This window comes from Betta splendens, chromosome 22 (genome assembly GCF_900634795.4).
Source record: "Betta splendens chromosome 22, fBetSpl5.4, whole genome shotgun sequence".
NCBI lineage: Eukaryota > Metazoa > Chordata > Actinopteri > Anabantiformes > Osphronemidae > Betta > Betta splendens.
Window position 1 is genome coordinate 8382461 of NC_040900.2, and position 20955 is coordinate 8403415.

The following is a 20955-nucleotide window of genomic DNA, read 5'->3' on the forward strand; positions in this document are numbered from 1 at the left end:
TATTTATTACCACGTCGATGCCAGTGTGAGTAAATGTCCCACATAAACAAGGCGTTTTGGAACAAACACCTGTTTTTTTATTTGTGACGTAAATGGTGCATGGACCTCCGCATCAAACGTCCAAAGCGCCGAAGTAAAGAATCAGTTCATGTGTTTGTGAATGTAACAGATCTAAGATCACAGAGCGAAGGTTTGGAGCGTCTTTAAATCTGAAATGTGTCCGTCCTCTGCTTGAGCCGCTGAGGTTGTCAAAGAAAACTGCACACTTGCTTTTCTCATTTTTTTTGCAATGAGCCCAAAATAGACACTCTGATGTTCTGAAATGAAGCCTTTCAAATTAAAAGATTCAGCAATAAATAATGAGAACCCAGAGCTCCCCAAACCGGTCTGCACATATAACACCATTCTCCAAATGAATCCTGTAATAAGACAATAAATCAGGGCCTTTATTTTGATTTATCCCATATTGGTTTTTAGCACCGAACCTCCTACTGCTCCCCGAGGGGGGTCGGGTGCTGCTGTAAAGATGGAGGGGGGGGGGGTCGGTGACCAACCCGTAGATCAATGGTCACCAAGCCAACCTTTGTGTCCCCTGCTGAGGCCTGGAGGTCAGAGCTCAAGGTCATGAGGAGTCAAATGTGTCCACTTTACCACCAGCAGTGTCATTTCTGAGGAGTGAGTCATATTTTAAACAGTATCACTTTAATATATGACGCTGTGTTAATAACGTTCTCTCTCCCTCACTCTGACATTAAATACCAGCAGTTTTACGAGTTCTCTCACCTGAGGCTTGGTGCCAGAGTAGAGTTATATTTCTATGACTGGTCTTTTCTATTTTTCATGAGAATGATTAATGAACGGGACCTTTCCCTGTTTTTCTCGTTTCTCTGCTCCTGGTGGACTTCTCGTGCTTTATGTCCACTGATGGATCAATCCACCCATCAAACATGCATGGAGCTGCTTTCTCTCCTCTGTCCTAATAAACAGCTGCTGCTGCTTTTGCCTGGCGCCGGCCTCATCACAAAGAATAAACACAAGCACTGGCTCACACATTTAGTGCTTCAATTTTCTGCACCTGTTCTGTTTTCAGTAAACCAGAGGTAAACAAAGGAGCCTCAGACCAGTAACAAAGGCGACAGGGCAGGAGTGGGGAACCTCCCTGGATACTAGATGCTGGGTGATGGATGCTGGATGTTTGATACTGGATGATGGATGATGGATGCTGGGTGATGGATGCTGGATGTTGGATGCTGGATGCTGGGTGTTGGATGATGGATGATAGACGTTGGATGCTGGGTGTTGGATGCTGGATGTTTGATACTGGATGATGGATGCTGGGTGATGGATGATGGATGTTTGATACTGAATGATGGATGCTGGATGTTGGATGCTGGATGTTGGCAACTGGATGCTGGATGTTTGCAACTGGATGCTGGATGCTGGATGTTGGATGCTGGATGCTGGGTGTTGGATGCTGGATGATGGATGTTGGATGTTGGATGATGGATGCTGGGTGTTGGATGCTGGATGTTTGCAACTGGATGCTGGATGCTGGATGTTGGATGCTGGGTGTTGGATGCTGGATGTTTGATACTGGATGCTGGATGCTGGATGCTGGATGCTGGATGATGGATGATTGATGATGGATACTGGATGCTGGATGCTGGATGAAACTGTGTTTTGTGTGTTTTGTGTGCTGCAACTTTGGTGCCACAATACTGAAGGTCCTGGTGGGAAATGAAAGGAGACCACAACAGAACACAGGAAGTAATCCATCTTAAAATCCAATTGTTGGGTACGTAACCCAACCATGGATCTTAATTATGTTGACATTTCTGGGTTGTTCGGTGAGTGTTAGGCGTTGAAGGAGAGCAGAGACACGTATCTGGACACTAAAACAAGAATTACACACAAAGCTGGAGTATGTTCGCTTTAGCTGATGGTTCAGCCTCATTTACTGGAGGTTTGACTGAATGCAAATCAAAGGCCCAGAAATCAGATGAACATTTCCATTCATTCCCCAGTCTGCTTCGGACGACAGTGGTCGGGTCTCAGTGCCACCGGGAAGCCACGTTTAGCAGCCGATCCTGACCCATTTAGAATAAAAGAATCGTTAGGCTATTAATAGCAGCACGTTCCCCGCAGAGGTTTGCACGGCGGCAGAGGAAGGCGGCGCCGCACGTGGAGGCCTTTCCCGCTCACATGTGGACCCACCGCACCTGCCCGTCGCTCCCCATTAACCCACAGCTCACAGTCATTCTGACCCCCGCCCTCGTGTGCGTCACAAACACATAATGTATTTATTCCAGCTGCTTTGGCCCTTTGTGTTTTTATTGACAAAGAGGCAAAGAGCCAAACCAAATTATGGGCCGGGACGCCTCATTCCTCACCCGCTCGCAATCCCTGCAAAAACTGCCACGAACTAGCAACAGCTGCAACCACGGCGTGTTTACGCATAAACACAAGGCTTCAGCCTCTCCCCGACGGCCCAATTCTCAAACGCCGCGTTGGGAAAACGCATTATTTCAGGTCGCAGCGAAGGGCACAGATGGCGGAGAAATCCATAAACATGAGGCCGGAGAAGACATTGAGAGCTCGTCGCCCGCGGCGTTCGTCACGCTACGGGGAACCACAGAAGAAGAGACTTGTTGGACACGGACGCAGGAGCTGAGACGAGGTTAGCTAAGGTTAGCGAAGCGGTGAACTTAAAACTAGCTCCGGGTCAGTGTTGGCAGTGCACCAGCCCAGTATTTGGGGGTTATCGGGGTGTTCGCAGGTTCTGCATCATAAACAACGGACATGTGACGCGTGAGCTTGGGAACGGCCCCCTCCTGCGGTCTAGACTCTAACCCCGTCTCACCGTCGGATGAAGCAGGGTGCAGGCTGGGAGCCAGACCTTACCACCTAACCTGCTTTGGCCGTTGAGCCGTGCTAATGCTCTCCAAGCTGAATGGGAGCAAATCCCTGCAGCTATTGTCTGTTTGCTGCTCGCGACACTGTACATTTGAATGTGAGGTTCCAAGCGAGTGTTTCAGCTGCAACTGAAGAGCTTAGATTTCAGCTATTGTACCTCCCTGTTGCTAATGGTTCCTATTTACTACATGGACTATAAAGCATTTTACATCAATTGTCTTTATCTTTACCTCAAAACACAAGACCCTGAAGATATTGATCCCGTTGTCAGTTGTAATGTTGCATTGTCCTAAATTATAGTAACTTCATCCTATAACGACATACGAAACCACAACATTTCTTGAGATTGAGCTCGCCGACAAAGACACCACCCACTTCTATTCATATCTTGACAATATCACCACTGTGTCCATAGAGACCGGGGACGGCGCGGCAGCGTAAAGCTCCTGTAATCTGTGCGAGTCTTTACACAGATGGCCCAATGCCTGGAGGAGGTAATGGAGTCAATGCAACACACCCAGAGGCTTTATCGCTCATGGACGGAGGGGAAGACCCCAATTAATTAGCCGGCGAGCTCTGGCCAGGAGGATTGAACTTTGGGCTGAACTCGGCTTCTGCTCGCAAAAGATGAACCTTTGCAGCGATGACCTTTAAGTAGTAGACAATAACAGTTGCGATTTAAAGTGAAATGATAAATTGAGGGAGTTTTATTTTGAAGCAGGAACAAATTTGTTTACTGGAACATGATTAAAGGCAAAAATAACAATCTGGCGACAGCAGATTTGTACTCATGGTCTAAATCTAGAGGCTGTTTAAGCTCAAGGACCCACTGGTGATTTTCGGGTGGTCAACCTGCCACTTACCTTAACATAACTCACATTCTATTGCGAATATTTTTATTTTCAGCTGTACAGATTGGCAACAATGTGAGTCAACATCATCTGCGTTTGCCGATGCCGTTGCATAATCAAAACGCGAGTATTCGGAATCCTCCCGGGTGAAGTCGAGCAGCTGCTTCTCTTTGTCTTCGCGCACGTGAGCGGCAGCTCGGTCTGACAGCCCCGGGGGGTGAGGAGGGGGTGGGGAGGGGTGCATTCTGGGACGTGACCCCTGAGAAGCGGTGCTTGTGCATGTGGAAGGCGAGGCGAGCGGCCACTCGTCCCCTCGGAGGAACGCGGGAGATTGCGCGGAGAGCGGTGTCATCGCGCCGGAGGCGTCCGCGGGCGCCTCCAAAAATAGCTGCTGCTCCTGTTTCAAGCATTTGGGTCGAATCAAGTGCTTTATTTGCTTTGATCCGGGGGAATGTTTACATGGATAAACTCGCCATTTGTTGTATACTTCTACCAAACACTGAATAGAAATGTGATCATCACAGGAGGCTGAAAACTCTTTTTCTATATTATGTTTATCAGTAGCCATGAATCATGACTGGTTATTTTTTATTACATGTTAATGCTCTCCTCATCATACACTTAGTTTTTTACAATATGTAAATGTTACAGTAAGTGGCCTCGGGTCTGAGATGCCGTCATCCCGTTAAATGGGATTCTTTCCTTTTATTCCCCTCCAGCCTGAGTCCCGTTGCCATGGAGGTGTCGCTAGCGGCTGAGGCGCTTGGCTGCAGCAGCGCAGCTACGGTTCTGGAGACGCGTCTCCTTGGAGCGGCCGCTTTATCTTATCTCTCCAAGGGCCGGTTTCCGTGCTTCCAGTGCCGCACGACGCGACCTCCGCTCCGCAGCCGAGAGGAGGAACTTCTCAGACTGGGCAGACGCTGCGGGTTTATGCTGTGCAGCAGCTAAACACCTGTTCATTTCACCAACCTGAAAGCAGCACTGCTGTGTCCTGGAAACTATATCCTGAGGGACGTGACCTGCAGGGCTTGACCTTTTTCACACGACTTGGTCTATTTGACCAAGTAAATGATTAATTAGTACAATTCTTAAAATCTTTTAGATAATTTTAGATCCAGAATGAAGCAAGCTCCCATCAAATATGACTCACTGAACACTAATATGTTATGATGAGCTCAACACAGAGATGTGTTAACTGAACTGGTTGCGGGGCCACTTACATCTTCCATAATAACATTGTCTTTAATTTAAATTTTCTTCTAGTCTGTTTTATTTCTGGGATTCAGATTCACTGTGTTCTAAACAATTAGAGCCTTGTTGCATGTTCTGTAACGTCTCCAGTGCGTCTGTGGCGCTCGGTACCACTCGCTCCTCATTGACAGCTGCTTTGTCCAATCGCTGCCCGGAATCCACTTGCGGTCCAATCGCCAGCGGGATGAGCGCACGCTCTTCGCTGATTGGCGGAGAAGAGGGTGTCGGTACCTCTCGCGCTGCCTCCTCTGGTACTGGTGCCTTTCCTCCGCTCAAGGTTGCACTTGCGGTGATCGCAGCAGGACTCGGACGGATCTCCCTTTACGCACCAACGGAGCCGCAGACCAGTCGCCGAGCCTTCGCCATGGATGAAATGGAAGAGGAGTTAAAATGCCCGGTGTGCGGCTCCTTTTACCGGGAGCCCATCATACTGCCGTGCTCCCACAACATCTGTCTGGCTTGTGCCCGGAATATTCTTGTGCAGACCCCTGACGCCGAGTCTCCGCAGAGCAGCCGCGCGTCTGGATCCGGCGTCTCCGATTATGACTACCTGGATTTAGATAAAATGAGTTTGTACAGCGAGGCGGACAGCGGCTACGGGTCATACGGGGGCTTCGTGAGCGCCCCGACCACCCCGTGCCAAAAATCACCTAACGGGGTGCGGGTTTTCCCCCCGACGGTCCCGCAGCCTGCCCCGCAACACCACCTGCTACCGCAGCCCGGCTCCCTGCCGCCGATCCCCCGCAACTCGTGCATCACGTGCCCGCAGTGCCACCGCAGCCTCATCCTGGACGACCGGGGGCTGCGCGGGTTCCCCAAGAACCGCGTGCTGGAGGGGGTCGTGGACCGGTACCAGCAGAGCAAAGCGGCCGCGCTCAAGTGCCAGCTGTGCGAGAAGAGTCCGAAGGAGGCCACGGTGATGTGCGAGCAGTGCGACGTCTTCTACTGCGACCCGTGCCGCCTCCGGTGCCACCCGCCCCGCGGACCGCTCGCCAAGCATCGCCTGGTGCCGCCGGCGCAGGGGCGGATCAGCCGCCGCGCCAGTCCCCGCAAGATCTCCACCTGCACGGAGCACGAGCTGGAGAACCTGAGCATGTACTGCGTGCAGTGCAAGACGCCCGTGTGCTACCAGTGTCTGGAGGAGGGCAAGCACGGCACGCACGAGGTCAAGGCTCTGGGCGCGATGTGGAAGCTGCACAAGGTACGTGCCGCGGCATTTTTGGTGTCACTTGTCCCAGTCTCGTCTGAGCTGCGCAACAAGTCAGACTTAGTCGGAATGCGACTCACCTGCAGAGCTGCGGGTGAGGCGGACGTTCGTCGTCGGGGTTCGAACCCCCGCTCTCCGGTGCGCGGCTGGTGAAGTGGGAGAATGTTCAGCTCGGGCGCGCGAGGAGAAACGGGAGAAACACGCACGTCTCCCCCCCAGGATGTGTGTGTGTGTGTGTGTGGGGGGGGGGGGGGGTGTCTTCGGTGCGCACAGCTGTCGGGAGGCTCTGTTTGAAATTCTGCTCACGAGTGAACCTCCAGCAGCAGATCTCATGTCAACACCGAGCCACGCTCCCTGCATTTGCGCCTCTCATTTACATGCTTGTATTGACGTGCACAGATTCCAGCCTGACCGTTTGTCCCCAGAGCTTCCATTCAGGGAATTCCTTCACTCTACATGTGTTCCGTCTCTCGCAGGCCCCCAGACATCATTAGACTCGGCCATTGCTGGAGTTCTGCTTCAGAAGCAGGCAGCTCTGGGAGCAGATGCAGGCGCAGGGGCAGGAGCGTGATGCTATTCCGGATGCTGAGCGGTTGTGGGCAGAAGCACGGGGCTGGAACGGCAGAGCCGAGTTTGTGTCTCCGCCTCCGCAGCGGCGACCCTCACCTCCACCCCTCCAGCTGCACTCGCCCACGCGCACTCGCAGCGCTGCCGAGCGGCTGCCGAGCGGCTGCCGAGTGTCTCCCGCTTTCCAAAATTGGACTCGCCGGGCTCCGACGCAGCCATTTTACAGATCTGCGGCCCAATCACGTCCCCCGCATGACGGCTTGATAGTGTCACCGCCGACGCACGGGGCAGATTGGAGAGTGGATGGGAAAATCGGAGGGAGGCGAAGCGTCGACCTCCCTCGGCTGCACCTGAGATCCAGATTGGTGCGTTTTTAGGCTTTGGTGCCAATTTCCGGCCCCGCGTGTTTCTGACCCGTCACGTGAAGCCCCGGCAGATGGCGGAAGGCTCGGAGCTGGGTCCTTCAGGGAAGAGACTGGTTACAGGACACGTGCGGCAGAAACGAGCCCAGCGTGGGCGAGCGCTGAGAAAACATCACTTGGTGACCGGACAAAGACAGTACAGCCTCATAGAAGTAGAATGAACAGAGATGCTCCACCGGGTTGAATTAGAACGGTCAGATGTGCCTAATAAAGTGAGTGTTCGCCAGTAGATTCTCCTAGAGCTGCGTTTATTACAGTTCAGGTTTGCTCTTACTCAGCATCCAGTCAGATCCAGTCACTAACTGTCTTTGCAGCTTTTATTCTGTGTTTTGGAACAGAGACAGAGGCTCGGAAGCTGAAACCCAAAACAACGTGCTGGGACGAGCCGTAGTTCCTCTGGGCTTGGACGCTCCGGTGAAACGTTTACATTTCCAGGGCTGGAAACGCACCAGGCTGCTCCTCAATGCCCTTATCGCGTAATGAGACCTGATTTTCTTTCCCAGCTGCGAGGTTTCCTTGGAGGTGCTTGCTCTGCGTCGCCGTCGTCTCATCTTGGTACAAGCTGTGCTCTTCCTCTTTGTGAAACGTTTCTGTCATCGCGGAGGCAGGGGTTGAGCCATCTGCCGCCATGGCAACCAGATCTCCTTTGATTGCTAAGATCCCGGACCCCGCGAGGAATCCGTCCCCTCGTTCCCCTCCTCCGCTCCACAGTGCGAACCTGAACGGCGGCCTGTTATTCGTCTCTTGTCTCCGATCAACTCGCGACCGCGTCTAAACCGTGGTGTAATGAATTTCACGTCCACAAAGTCAATTTCGGTCGCAAAAGACAAGCGGAGATCTGAAAGCGACGCGGCCCCGCTCTCGCCTGCCTCTTCGAATACGCGTCAGGAGGCTCCGTGCGGTGACAGGACGTCTGTGCTGATCTCCGTGAAGACGCGGGTGAAGCCCTGACAGACTGAAGGGTCCTCGGGTCGCCGCAGGACGTCACGCGAGGGTCACGCAAGACCCACGAATGCCTCGTGCTGTTTAGTAGCAATTAAAGGGAATAGAATTCAAGAATAGAATAGAAGCTGACGCGCAGCACGGTTTTGCCTGTGTGAAGTGTGAAAAAGCAGATTTTAGCAGAAAATGAGTCATTTGCTCTCATGCAACGCGAGGGGAGATGAATCAGGGTCAGCAGAGGAGATTCGAACCAAATCCTCTTTATTTGGAGGAATTCACAGGCGAGTTATGGAACGCTTCGCTCCTGATCCTGAGGCTGCTGGCGCAAACAGAGAGGCAGCACATTCTGACTGAGTCGACACAGATGGACGCTCTGCAGCCAAGATGAGGAGAGGCCGAGCGAAGAGCGGCGAGCGAAGAGCGGTGAGCGAAGAGCCGAAGAGCCCTGAGCGCCGAGCGCCAATCGAAGAGCGCGGGGCAAAGAGCGCCGCCTCCGTCTCGCTCCCGAGGCCGAGGAGCAGCGACCCGACCTCCACGGCGCAGCCTCAAACTGGACTTGGCCTCTTCTTCCGCTGAGCGCTGCACCTTGAGCGTGGAACCATTAAGGCCCCGGGGCCTCTGGAGCTCTGAGCGCCTCGTCTCTGCTGTGACGGATTCGCTGGAGATAAAAGACAGTTTCTCGATTGTTCACGATAGACTGTGATCCAGCGTTACGAGGGTGAGGAGGAGGACAAAGGCGTGACAGAGGTCTAGAGAGAATTCAATTTCAGTCGGGGCGGTTATTAACGTTGATGCCACCGGTGATGTTTACCCCTTGAGCTGCCTTGTTGAAAGAGATAAGCCGAGTCCATGTTTGTGAACGATGGAGATAAAGACCGAGATGACAGCAACAGGACGACCCAGGAAGCCTCGAAGGAAACACTGCGTCTGACTTTTTTTTGTTTTTATATAACGTCTCGGGGACGGGATCACCCAGAAACGGCTGAATATTTCAAGTTACTGGAGGCGTGAAAGCGGAGCGACGTGAACTCACTCAAACTCCAGTGTGCCAAAAATCCACTGTGGCCGAGAATAAAAGACGAGCGCAGAGGCTTTTTTTTCCCAGATGAAAGTAGTTGTCAAAATTTCCAGCGTTTTCCATTTTAAAATGGAATAATTGATGATGCTGTGTGTGTGTGTGTGGCTCTTCAGCTCATCCCACATTAAACGAGGACACTGGTTACCTAAGAGGAACCTGTGGCCTCATCAGCTGGCGTCATCGTTTTCATCACAATTAATTCACACTTGGAAAAGGCCAATGAGTCTCAGTCTCAGTATTTTTCCACAATCAGATTTTTATCATCTTCAGATCCAAAATCAAGCAGGTAATAATGAGGGAGACTAAACAACTGTAACGTCCCAGTTCTATCCCAGTGGCTCCACTGGTGCACTCCCTGCCTCTGGTCACGAAACCACCATGTACAATACAAGGACCCGTCTGAGCTCCAGGTGACCTGCTCCACTTACTCACCCATATGAGTCTAGTAACCGTATAGTTTATGTCGAACTGGACCAACAGGTACCGGCGAGAATAGCTCCCTCCCGCTGCGCTGCGCCGTCCCCGGCGTCGGGCGACTGAGGATTCGCTTTCCTCTCGTGCAGAAGCGAAGGGAACTTTTCAGAGTCCTCAATATTATCATCTGGGCTTCCTCACTTTTCTTTTTGTGTGTGGATAGTTAACAACTCGTTGCTGCAATATTGATGACGGTAGATATACGAGATGAATAATGCAGCCGCCACTTAGTTGGAGCTGGAGGAGGATGGTTTCAGAGCGGATGGTGTTAAACACGGAGGAGTAGCTCCATCTGGACCTGTCTTAACTCTTCTGACGTGTCGACGGATGGAAGAGTTGGGTTTTTAACAGCGGAGAGGATCCTGAGACTCCAGCTCCCATGAAGTGGCCCGAGTGTAAACAGCCCCGGCTCTGGTTACTGATCCTCGAAGAGGAAACGGTCTGTAATCAAGCTGCGCAACTGCGCGTTCACTCCCTTTCTTTACTGTGAAGTTCACGTCAGTGTGAAACCGAATGAGGGACAGTACCTGAGCCTGAAGCTCCAGGACGGATCAGCGCGGCTCGAAATACAAGAAAACCTGGTTCTGGCGAAGCAGCAGCTTGAGAATGAGAGTGATGGGGCGTTTTGTGGGTGTGTGTAATTAGCTTGGAGAGGAGGCGTCCTACGTTGCTGCAGCTTTGCAGATGGAGCTCAACAGCGACGTTACGCCCACGTCCTCCGCGTCCTGGCACTTCCTGGTGGGGGCTCTGATCCAAACTGGCGCCGACGCCGCCGTGACATCCGTGCTGCTCGGTGACAGATTGGATCCCGGGAGAAGCTGCACACAACGCCCCGGAGCTGCCGGTGAAGCATTCGCGCACGTGCACGTGCTCCCCGCGGCGCTCAGACGTCCCACGCGGCGGGCGCACCCTGAACACCACCTCACCCAACCATCCTCACCACGTGGGGGGATTCCTTGATGCTCGAATCAGCACCGCCAGCTGTAAAATATATTCATGAAGAATGTGGAGGCATGAATGGCTTCTGGTTCCAGTCTTTGTCAATGTTCATTTAGGTCCACCTGCTGTTCAGCTTAAAGACCGCTCTATTTCAGGCTGTCCTTTTTTAAATCTCAAACTGTGAAGCTCCGGTCCCTCCGCGTGCCGACCCGCCGGCCACAAATGAGCCACGGAAACAGCCCCCCCCCCTCCGCTTTCACGGCACGTTCTGACCTGGTTTTTCGCCACTGATCTCGAAACGGGCTCCGCGGGAAAAACGCCTCCAGGCAACGGCGCGCTCTCCATCCGCTCCGACACCCGGCGCACGCTGGCGAGGCGGCGAGGAAGAGGAGCGATGAAGAGCACGGCGTGACAGGCAGCAGGTAGAATAGCACTGTCTGGTAGAAGGTTTTCACAGTAAATATAATGTCACAAACAAGGCTGTTAATTGAGCTTAGTGTGAAGAAGCCTCAGGGAAAACAGCTGTTTATCCAAATGTAACTAAATCTGCTCCCGCCCTGACGAAGCTCATTATTCTATGCTGCATTTGGATTTCTCTGTACAATCTGGAATAGAGAAAGGCTGTTGGCCGTCATTAGTAGTAGCAGCCTGTGTTCCTCCACCTTCAGCGATTTCAGTCAGATACCGCATGGCCGTCCAACATGAGATGAGACCTACTCTTTCGCGGTTCTCTCGTTCGCGTCGGCCTCTCCAGAATTCCAAGTATGACTCCCAAGTTAGCAAAGAGGAAGGGTTTGCTCAGCTGCCGCCGGCCCGGCCCCCGGGGGCCGCGGGCTGAGCGCTCGCGGCTCAGCTGTCATTGTTTCCCAAACGCCGAGGTCAAAGGTCAGCGGCGACAGCAACCAGTGTGTGTGTGTGTGTGTGATGGCTTGCTTGCATAGCATTTTCCACTGTAGCCACGGCTTTTTGCTGGGTTTTCCAGAGTCAGAAGGTTTTTTTTTTCACCCAGAGGACAGCACGGTTCCCAAGTTGACTGTTGTTCACTGGACCGAGCGAGGTTCCCACGGGGTCGGGCTGCCTCCTCTGGCCCAGTGGCCTCCTCGTTCACACAGCTCCGCTTCACATACATGAAAACGCCGGACGGGAGCGCGCGTGTCATCTCACAGAGCAAAGGCATTTCCTCCGCTCTCAGCTGCAGATGCCTCGGGGCCATAATCCAATAATAAAGCTGTGCAACAGCCTTGGTTTCAGAAATGTCGTTATGCATTTTGACAGCAGCTACTTTGTCTCCACACTGGGCACGGGGCTACACCACAGCCACTGGGAGCTTAAAGGGAAACTCTGAATGATAGGGGCTTCATTTGGATCTCGTTCGCTCTCTGCAGGGTCAGCTGTCCCAGGCGCTCAACGGCCTGTCGGACCGAGCCACCGAGGCCAAGGAGTTCCTGGTCCACCTGAGGAACATGGTGCAGCACATCCAGGTATAGAGTCTTGCAATGGTGGAATCCCAGTAGCACATGACTGATCTGGTTACTAAGCTCTTATCCCCCATGAGATCCTACAGGACACAAAGGCTCATTGTATTTGTTAAGTGTGAACATTAGCATTTTATAAACTGGCCCGGACATGTGTAATATTTGGATCAAACAGCAGCCTCTGTGTGTGTGTTGGTCGCGCAGGAGAACGGCGTGGAGTTCGAGGCCTGCCTGGTGGCGCAGTGCGACGCGCTCATCGACGCCCTGAACCGGCGCAAGGCCCAGCTGCTGTCGCGGGTGAACAAGGAGCACGAGCACAAGCTAAAGGTGAGGACGAGAGAAGCCAAGCCGCTGCCTGGAAGCACCATTATTCAGCCAGCGATGCACCAACATCAACACGTTTGACTCAGCTTTAACTATGAGTCATAGGAGCTGGAGCTCGGTTCGAGCGCATCCATTTTGCTCTGAACGCTCTTCGATGCAGGAGGAGGAGGAGAGAGAGATACATTTGTGCTGTACGGCGTCCAATTTCACGCCTGGACGCTCTGTAGAATCGAGGTTTCACGCGTGTAGGTGGCTTTGAGAAACACAGGAAGGCAACATGTGAGCATCTCGCACGCACACGCACTCACATATAGACACGTTCCCGCTTCCTTTGACCATAAAAGGCGACGGCTGTCACATACTTAGACGTTAACTTTCTCATGGGTGTTGTTTGCAGATCACTCGCCGGCTCCCTCGTAATTAGCAGACGGGAGATTCTCTGCACGTAGGAGCTCCTCGCTCGCTTGTAAGCGCGTGATTGATGGACATAATGATGAGACGCACTGGGCACGTTCACGCCAGCGGGACGGGTTTCCACGCGGCCCCGCGCAGATTTCACCCTGCGAGGCGACAGATCGGTTCCTCCGCGTGTTCAGTGAATCTTGATGTTTCTCCGCACAAGCCCGAGATTCGTGTCTCATTCGAATCTGTGCTGATCACAACCGAGGTGCTGTGATGCCTGTGATCTCTCTGTTCGCAGTAGTTTAGAGTAAAGAGCGAGTGCCTGGTGCTCATCTGACGGGGCCAATGTGATGGTTTCTCCCTCATTAGCATGTGAGCCGGTGGCTGAGGTCGTCCTGCACCCATAACTGAACTAAAGTCCTGATGTTAATGTGGCCTTTTAGGTATTTTGATGAACGATTGGACTTCTGTGATTAACCGTTCTGATTGAGACCATATAAAGGCTGTTAAACAGAGGCTGCAGCAGCCGACTTGGCGTCTCCCATGGAGTTTCCCACTGTTCTCCTCTGGACCTGCTGGCGCCCTGTCACCGTGGTGACGGGGATGTGTTGACTTTGTCTGAAGCTCTGGGGGAAGAAGTCATAGGTTCAGTCAGGATGAGTTGTCTGCACACGTCCCATGTGTTTGTATGGAGAGACGGCAACTTCTACAAAACTTCATGAAGACAAATTTGTCTGATTTGATCCGTCACATTTTTTTTGCCTCTGCGTTTGTCAAAGCGAGGAGCAGCAACTGAGCTGTGATTCACATTAATCTCATTAAACAGCAGTGTAGTGTGAGAACTCATTCTCTTTGATTTAAGTTTGGATTCAAGCATAAGGAAAATCTGCATCGTATCTTAATATAACACGAAGGATGTATTAAATATGATCAAATGCCGACGCGCTGCCTCCGCTGTCAGTCCCTCTCACATCTGAGCTCACAGACTCTGCTGTGAACCCATGAGCAGATTCTTCCCAGGGCTGATTAAAGCGACACAAAGTGAATGGGGAAGATCGCCGGCCGGCGAAGTTTGCGAGTGGATACCTCATCCCCTGGACGATTAATGAGCGCAGCTACACAGGGGCTGCTTCCTTTTCCGCTGTGGTGCTCCAGGGGCTCCCTGCTCCCCCGAAGTCTCTGGACGCAGCGGCTCGCGGATGAACTCGAGCAATATAAAGAAAATTGGAGGAAAATGGAGAATTAATCATGGGAATCAGTGGGGGGGGGGTTGTTGTGGGACGAGCATGAAATATTTAAACTACTAGACGTATCTGAATAATACCCACCGCTGCATTTGTGGTGTCTTTGAAACTTTCAAGGCAACACTGACGACAGGACGGGGGGGGGTTGAACCTGACTAAAAGCATCTCCACGGCCCCTCAGGGACAACGTGACCTGAATGGCTTTGGTAGAAATACGGCGGCGTCCTGCTGCAGTGGCCTCGTTCGTTTGGGACGGAGGCCGGAGCTTTGTTGGCGTCCGCTGCTGCGGAGTTTGAGCCCAGAGCCCAGGAAGTGCGGACGGAGCCGACAGGGACGTGTTTTGGAAGTCCCTCATGTCTTGCGCGAGGAGCAGCGATCAGTAAATCGCTCTGTCTGCTCCTCTCCGTTCGGCCTCGGAGCCTCTCGAACGGCAACAGTCGAGTTTCTGTTGCCTAGCAACCGCCGGTCCAGCACCTCCATTAATTTCACAGCCACAGGGAGGCTCTGTGGACGCGAGCGGTGTCGGGAAAAGACGGGGGGAATCTCCCATCAAGCGCTCCGGTCAGACTCCTCATATGCGCAGTACGTGCGTTTCTACGCGCGTTTGACTGCCGTCGCAGTAAGAAATCCACGTAAAGCCTCAGGAAGCCGGAGGGGGAGCTCGTCCGCGGGGCCGATGACTGTGCACAGCCTCCGCGTGAACAGTCGTCATCCGACAAAATGTCACCTCCTTCCCGTTAACGTCAGTCGCCGGATCGGTGGCGGCTGTTCTTCACCTCCCTCAACCTGCGCCCGAGTCTCAGGAAGAAAAGTGACTGTGCCGATCTTATTATTGACACTCTCCATCTGTTACCATCCTTATTTAAGCCGCCTTCATTCTTTCTTTCTTAACCTTTTCATCCATCATTATTTGCTCCTCCTCCTTAATCATTCATCTGCAGGTCCGGTGCTTCTTTTCCGTCTGCATGCTAACGTGTCTGTTGCTTCCTTGTGTCCCAGGTCGTTCGGGACCAGATCTCCCACTGCACGGTGAAGCTGCGTCAGACCACGGGGCTGATGGAGTACTGCCTGGAGGTCATCAAGGAGAACGACCCCAGCGGTTTCCTTCAGGTGAGAGTCATTACTCAGCAGTTCAACTTTTCAAGCCGACTTCACGCTGCAGGTTTCATGTCCGGGACCGGATTTTTTGTGCTGTGCCTCCTCTCAGATCTCTGACGCTCTGATCCGGAGGGTCCACATGACGGAGGGCCAGTGGGGGAAGGGGACGCTCACCCCGAGGATGACCAGCGACTTCGACCTCACGCTGGACAGCGGGCCTCTGCTGCAGACCATCCACCAGCTGGACTTTGTGCAGATGAAAGGTAAAAGGCACGAATACGTTAGTCATGAGTCTTTGATTGATGCATTATAAATTCATAAATTCATTGTGAAACGATAAATATTAAGGGGGTCCTGGACTGCAGGACAGCCTCTTATCTCAGCATGCTGTAATCCCTCCCCCCCTTTCAGTCCCAGCTGCTCCGATGCTCCAGCTGGAAGAATGCTGCACTCAGAACAACAGCGCCACGTTGTCCTGGAAGCAGCCGCCGCTCTCCACCATCACCGTGGACGGGTACATCCTGGAGCTGGACGATGGGAACGGCGGCCCCTTCAGGGTACGTGCTGGTCCGACGGGCGACCGCATCCCTTGTGCTCCTTAAAGCCCTCGAAACGGGAACGATCGTGGTACTAATGCCCGGTCACTAGAGAACAAGTGGGAAAACAAGACCCTTAGAGTCCTAAGTCACCGTTGCCCCTCTGGCTTAACAAAGACTCCTTCATGTGGTGCCAGTGGGGAAACCGGCGCAGCCGGAGGAATGTGAAGGCCCCACGGTGGCGTGAGGCCCTTTAGCTGTGGCTAGAATGACCCGTGGTCATGTTACGCAGCTGGTGGCTTGTTCCTGGGTTTGATCCACCGTCCGAGCAGCAGCGGTGCGCTCAGTGTGTAATCCATCTTCACCAGCCCCCCCCCCCCCCCCCCCCCCCAGGCCACCACGCGATGAGGCCCCCGCTTTGTTAGAGCCGCAACCTACACCTGCTGAACAGTTCCCTCAGTACAAAGACACGCGAGAAGGCTGCTGCTCCCGGTTGATGCACAGTAAACCCAATGTATCCGCCAGTTTAACGGGAAGCGCCGTGTCTCCGCAGGAGGTGTACGTGGGGACCGAGACCATCTGCACCGTGGACGGGCTCCACTTCAACAGCACGTACAAGTCCAGAGTGAAGGCCTTCAACGGCAGCGGAGTGGGCCAGTACAGCAAGACGCTGGTCATGCAGACCTCTGAGAGTAGGTCACCACCGCGTTTTACAGCCAGAACATGTGGAAAAGGAGCCAAGACTTCAACCTGTGGTCCTGATCAAACAGACGCGCTGACTGTTCTTGCAATTGGTCTAAATTGAGCAAAGTTCTAAGCTGGTATCGCTAAGGCGCTTGATAAGATCGCAGGCTGGAGTCTTGGCGCCGCCGTGTCACGCGTGTTCATTTTACGGCCAATTAAGCTTATCTGACATTTACAATGAATGATCACCATGAAACATCCTCAGCAGTCACAACAGTAGGAGGCTGCAGGTCACACGTATGCAGCGGCTGGATGGGTTCTGCCCGTGGGCCTCAGAACCCGGGACCCATGCTTCCCTTTTAGTTTACCGCTGGACCCGACTGGCGCCGGCGGTGCCGTCGAACTGTGGTTTGATTCTGCTGCTTTTGTTTCACAGCAGGGGGTCTCTTTCTTCTCGCGCGCCCCGTAGGAGCCCTCGGCTTTTGCTTTGGGGCCGTTCTGGCCACTGATTTGAACCAGCTTCCCTGATCCAACCTGCCTTTTTTTACCCCCCCCCCCCCCCTCTCACCACCCTCCCCTCCACCCCTCTATACGCTGTCTGCTTCGACGCTCCGCTCCGCTCTCCTCCTCCCCTCTCTTCCTTCCTCCTTCCTCCCCCTCTGTTTCCTCCCCCTGTCATTCCACATTTTCAGCTGGACTCCCTCCATGTGATATTCAGTCTATAGGCACAGGTATGGGCGGCTCATTGCTGACCGTTTCCTCTCTAATCCCCTACCGGCCATCGCCTGTTCTGTCAACGCATTCCTCACCCACAAACCAGCAGGCGGGCGCTTTGCTGCTTTGTTGGCTGCACTTAATAAATGTTCAACACAGACCTTTAATAAATGCCTTTGTCTTATTTCCCACGGGAAATAAGGCTTTGTAATAAAACTTTACTGTGCACAGTGACACCATAAAGCGCCCGCCTGTTCAGCGTCACATTTCCCACTATAGAGCTACTGTTTGTTGTAGAGAATAGATGCTAATGTGGATATTTTGATTCTGAGTCCAGCAGTTTGCATTGTTTGCTGATTGTTCCATAATATTACGATTATTAAGATAAGTTAAGTTGTACAGCATTTAGCCTGGTGCTAACAATTATTAATCGAGCATTACAGTGTACCTCCACCTCATCCGACCTCCAGCCTCTAGATTCACGCCATCTTCATGAAGTCTGTGTTGTTGTCAGTCGTGTTGTCCGCGCTAAACTACAGCCCGTGCGCTTCTCGCCGCACAGTTGCCTGGTTCACCTTCGACCCGGCCTCCGCTCACCCCGACATCGTCTTCTCCAACGACAACCTGACGGTGTCGTGCAGCAGCTACGACGACAGGGTGGTCATGGGCAACTCCGCCTTCTCCCGCGGCGTGCACTACTGGGAGATGACCGTGGACCGCTACGACAACCACCCGGACCCGGCCTTCGGGGTCGCCCGGGGCGACGTGCTGAAGGACGTGATGCTGGGGAAGGACGACAAAGCCTGGGCCATGTACGTGGACAACAACCGCTCCTGGTTCATGCACAACAACTCGCACACCAACAGGTAAGAGGGGACGGTTCTGGTTCTGGGTTCTGGGTTCTGCACGCGGCATCACTCCCGCCCAGTAACGTCTCCCCCCCCGCGCGGCCGCGCAGGACGGACGGTGGCATCGCCAAGGGAACCACCATCGGGGTGCTGCTCGACTTCACGCGCAGGATCCTCATCTTCCTCATCAACGACGAGCAGCAGGGCCCGGTGGCGTTTGAAGGGCTGGAGGGCGTGTACTACCCGGCCATCAGCCTCAACCGAAACGTCCAGGTACAGAAGAGCGCCCATTCTGCCTCACGCAACCTGCCTTCAACTAAACAGGCAGGAATTATTAAGGCCTATTTACTTCCCAGTGACACACTTTACTGTTTATTAAACCAGCAAATGTAAAAGCGTCTGTTTCATTATCTACTCTGTATTTGCATGTCTACGAGCGACGCTGCAGGGAGACACAGACGCGTTCACTATAGGATCAACAAAGCGGAGTTGTTATTCGTTAAGATTGCTTCTCTAACTCTCGCAAACAGAGGCTCAAAGGCTCAAACTTTAAAAGAAGAGACTTCAAAGCTTTTAACTTTGTATTCATTATTGCTCCTGGCTGGATTTAATGCTCTTTAATGCTGCCTCTGAGCTACTAGAGCCACAAGTCACGGAGATTGATCCAACAGCGCCCCCTGCAGGCGGAAACATGAACCAGCCGTCACTCATTTAAAGGTTTTGATTTCTTTCTGCAGGTCACACTGCACACTGGGCTGCCCATCCCGGACTTCTACACCCCGGGGGAGGCGGATCCCACCAGCTCTGTGTGTTGATACCTCACCCAGGGTTCCTCCTGCCGGTCAATGACTAAAGTTCCACGCTCGCCCCGGACCCCCTGACCCCTGACCCACAGATGAGCCATGCCTTTGTCAAGCTTAATACTCGGACGCGTGGACATGTCAATACAGACGGTGCTTTGGCATCTGTACCTTACCCTGAAAAAAAGATGTGATGTAACGCAGGTCCTTGAAGGAGCAGTTTGACAATATAAATCCACCAATACAACAAAACCAAAGCTGAAAACATTTATGGCTGTGCTTTTAAAGCAGGAATTCCCAGATAGATTTTCCAGGAGACCAGATTTAGTTACTACTTCCCCTCGTTCCCAGTTCACACAGGTCAATACTTCCCAGTTGATGGAACTGTTTCTTTTAAAGAGCAAGGTAGTTTTTTTAATCCGATTCATCATCTTCTTTCTTTCAAAAGCACATGATTTCGCCAGAGGGAGCGCGTGGGCTCAGCTCCCCCGTGCGGACGTCACACTGGTCCCTGGACGAGAGCAATAGCCCGACTCTCAGACTGTCGCACCCCCGTCCGTGTTAATGAGATGCTTTTCTTAGTGGCTTAGCTCGTGTGAATCGTCTGTCTCGTCCGCAAATCAAACAAAACTAACGGAGTGGTGGAAACGAGGCGATTCTGCGTGTGATGAAGATTTACTGTACAGGTGACGACTGTGAAGCTGTTTGAATAAGGTGCTACAGCAGCTTGCTTAGTTCTTTTTTTACTGTAGGTGACTGAATCCCGGTAGTTTTGTAATATTGTTATTGAGATGATCTATATAAGACGTGTATAGCTGAGTAAGTTATAAATGTTGAGAGTTTTTTAACGAGGCTTCGTCGTGGTTTCTTGATGTACAGTATAGTTATTACAGAGAGGAATCAACAGAACCTTTGGTCGTTCAGAGTCTGTCCTCGGGCCGATGAGGGGGACGTGTGAACCGGTTTATGTCCTGCAACAGCAACAGAAGGGGCGACGATGCAAAGGCAGCAGTTTCCTCCAGCACCAAGAGAGGGACCTGTTGCCCATGACGACGCCTGCGAAGTTGGGCCCTGGCGGCACATTTCCACTCAGTGAGGTGCTATCCTCTGATTCCCATGGGTGTGCCTTCGCCCCCCCCCCTCTCCAAAACCCAGAGGATTTACCAGGACTTTGCTACAAACCCGATTCATTGCTTCAGCAGAGTCGACTGTAACATCTGTGATGCCTGACTTCACCTGCTGCTACGTATTTTTCTATTGCAAAAAGGGCAAAACTCCAATAGAATTATGTTTGCTATGGATCTAATAACCACAGTATTGAAGAGAATGTCCCAGTCAGGTGTGTTTTCTAACTTTTTAGACCCTGTGTGTTTGTTCGGAACCCTCCCCCGGGGACGTCGGCGCACGTGAACGTGTGTCGGCCTCAGCGTGAAGCCCAATCCGGACGCCGGATGAATCCGAGCGCTGATTCGGGCTAAATTCAATTGGACGATGTCCAAGGTGAGCCTTTTGTCCGGCGGTGCAGCCATTATCGCGGCGTTACGTAAACCTCAGAGCTGGAGACAAACACGCCGGAGTGGCTCTCGCTCGGCCTCACGTCTCACTTTGGTCGTTTTAACATATCTCGTCGTTGCTGATGTCATGTCAGATCGTTGTGCTGAGCTGATGGAGGGTGCTCACATTTTACAAGGCGCGTGATTGTATCATTTTTTAGCCAAATGCGTGTTCCTGACAAATCCAGGGGGTTGTTCCACTGAGTCGTAGAGCCTCGTCAAACTTTTATGAATTATTGAAAGGGTGAACACAGTCGCTGGGCGACAATGGATGTTATTTCTCCAGATGTACAGTAAATACACAAAGTGTGCGTGTGTGAGTGTGTGAGCGGCGGTATGACCTCATTTTGACTCCAAAGTGATTGTTGTTGCCTGTTTGATCGGAGGTGGAATGTCGTCACTCGATATTATTATTTCCAGAAATACTGATACTGAAGCGTGTCTATCGATATGAAACGAGCATTGATTTTAACACAGTGTGGTTGTTACATTCTATATGTATCATTTCCAAACTACTGCTTTTATTATGATGATTTGAAATGTAATAACAGCCTCTGTGTTTTCTGTATGTGAATATTCAATAAATATGTGTCAACAAGACGATACGATACTGAGTCATCTGTTCGCTTTGAT

The 20955-nt window shown here is 52.3% G+C and overlaps 1 protein-coding gene across 3 annotated transcripts; it reads left to right on the forward strand.

Moving 5' to 3' along the window:
• The first annotated feature begins 10 nt into the window (after nucleotides 1–10).
• trim9 (tripartite motif containing 9) lies at nucleotides 11–20922 on the forward strand. 3 transcript variants are annotated; one of them, XM_055505415.1, is made up of 12 exons: nucleotides 11–25; nucleotides 4484–6216; nucleotides 12030–12125; nucleotides 12324–12446; nucleotides 15089–15199; nucleotides 15297–15450; nucleotides 15599–15744; nucleotides 16277–16415; nucleotides 17100–17138; nucleotides 17684–17987; nucleotides 18080–18242; nucleotides 18707–20922. In XM_055505415.1, exons 2-12 carry the CDS (start codon nucleotides 5086–5088, stop codon nucleotides 18782–18784), a joined length of 2484 nt encoding a protein of 827 aa, XP_055361390.1. In that variant the 5' UTR covers nucleotides 11–25; nucleotides 4484–5085; the 3' UTR covers nucleotides 18785–20922. The 3 variants fall into 3 exon arrangements, with proteins under 3 accessions (XP_055361390.1, XP_028995184.3, XP_028995183.3); XM_029139350.3 differs by lacking the exon at nucleotides 11–25 and adding an exon at nucleotides 2528–2677; XM_029139351.3 differs by lacking the exons at nucleotides 11–25; nucleotides 17100–17138 and adding an exon at nucleotides 2527–2677.
• The last annotated feature ends 33 nt before the right edge of the window (nucleotides 20923–20955 follow it).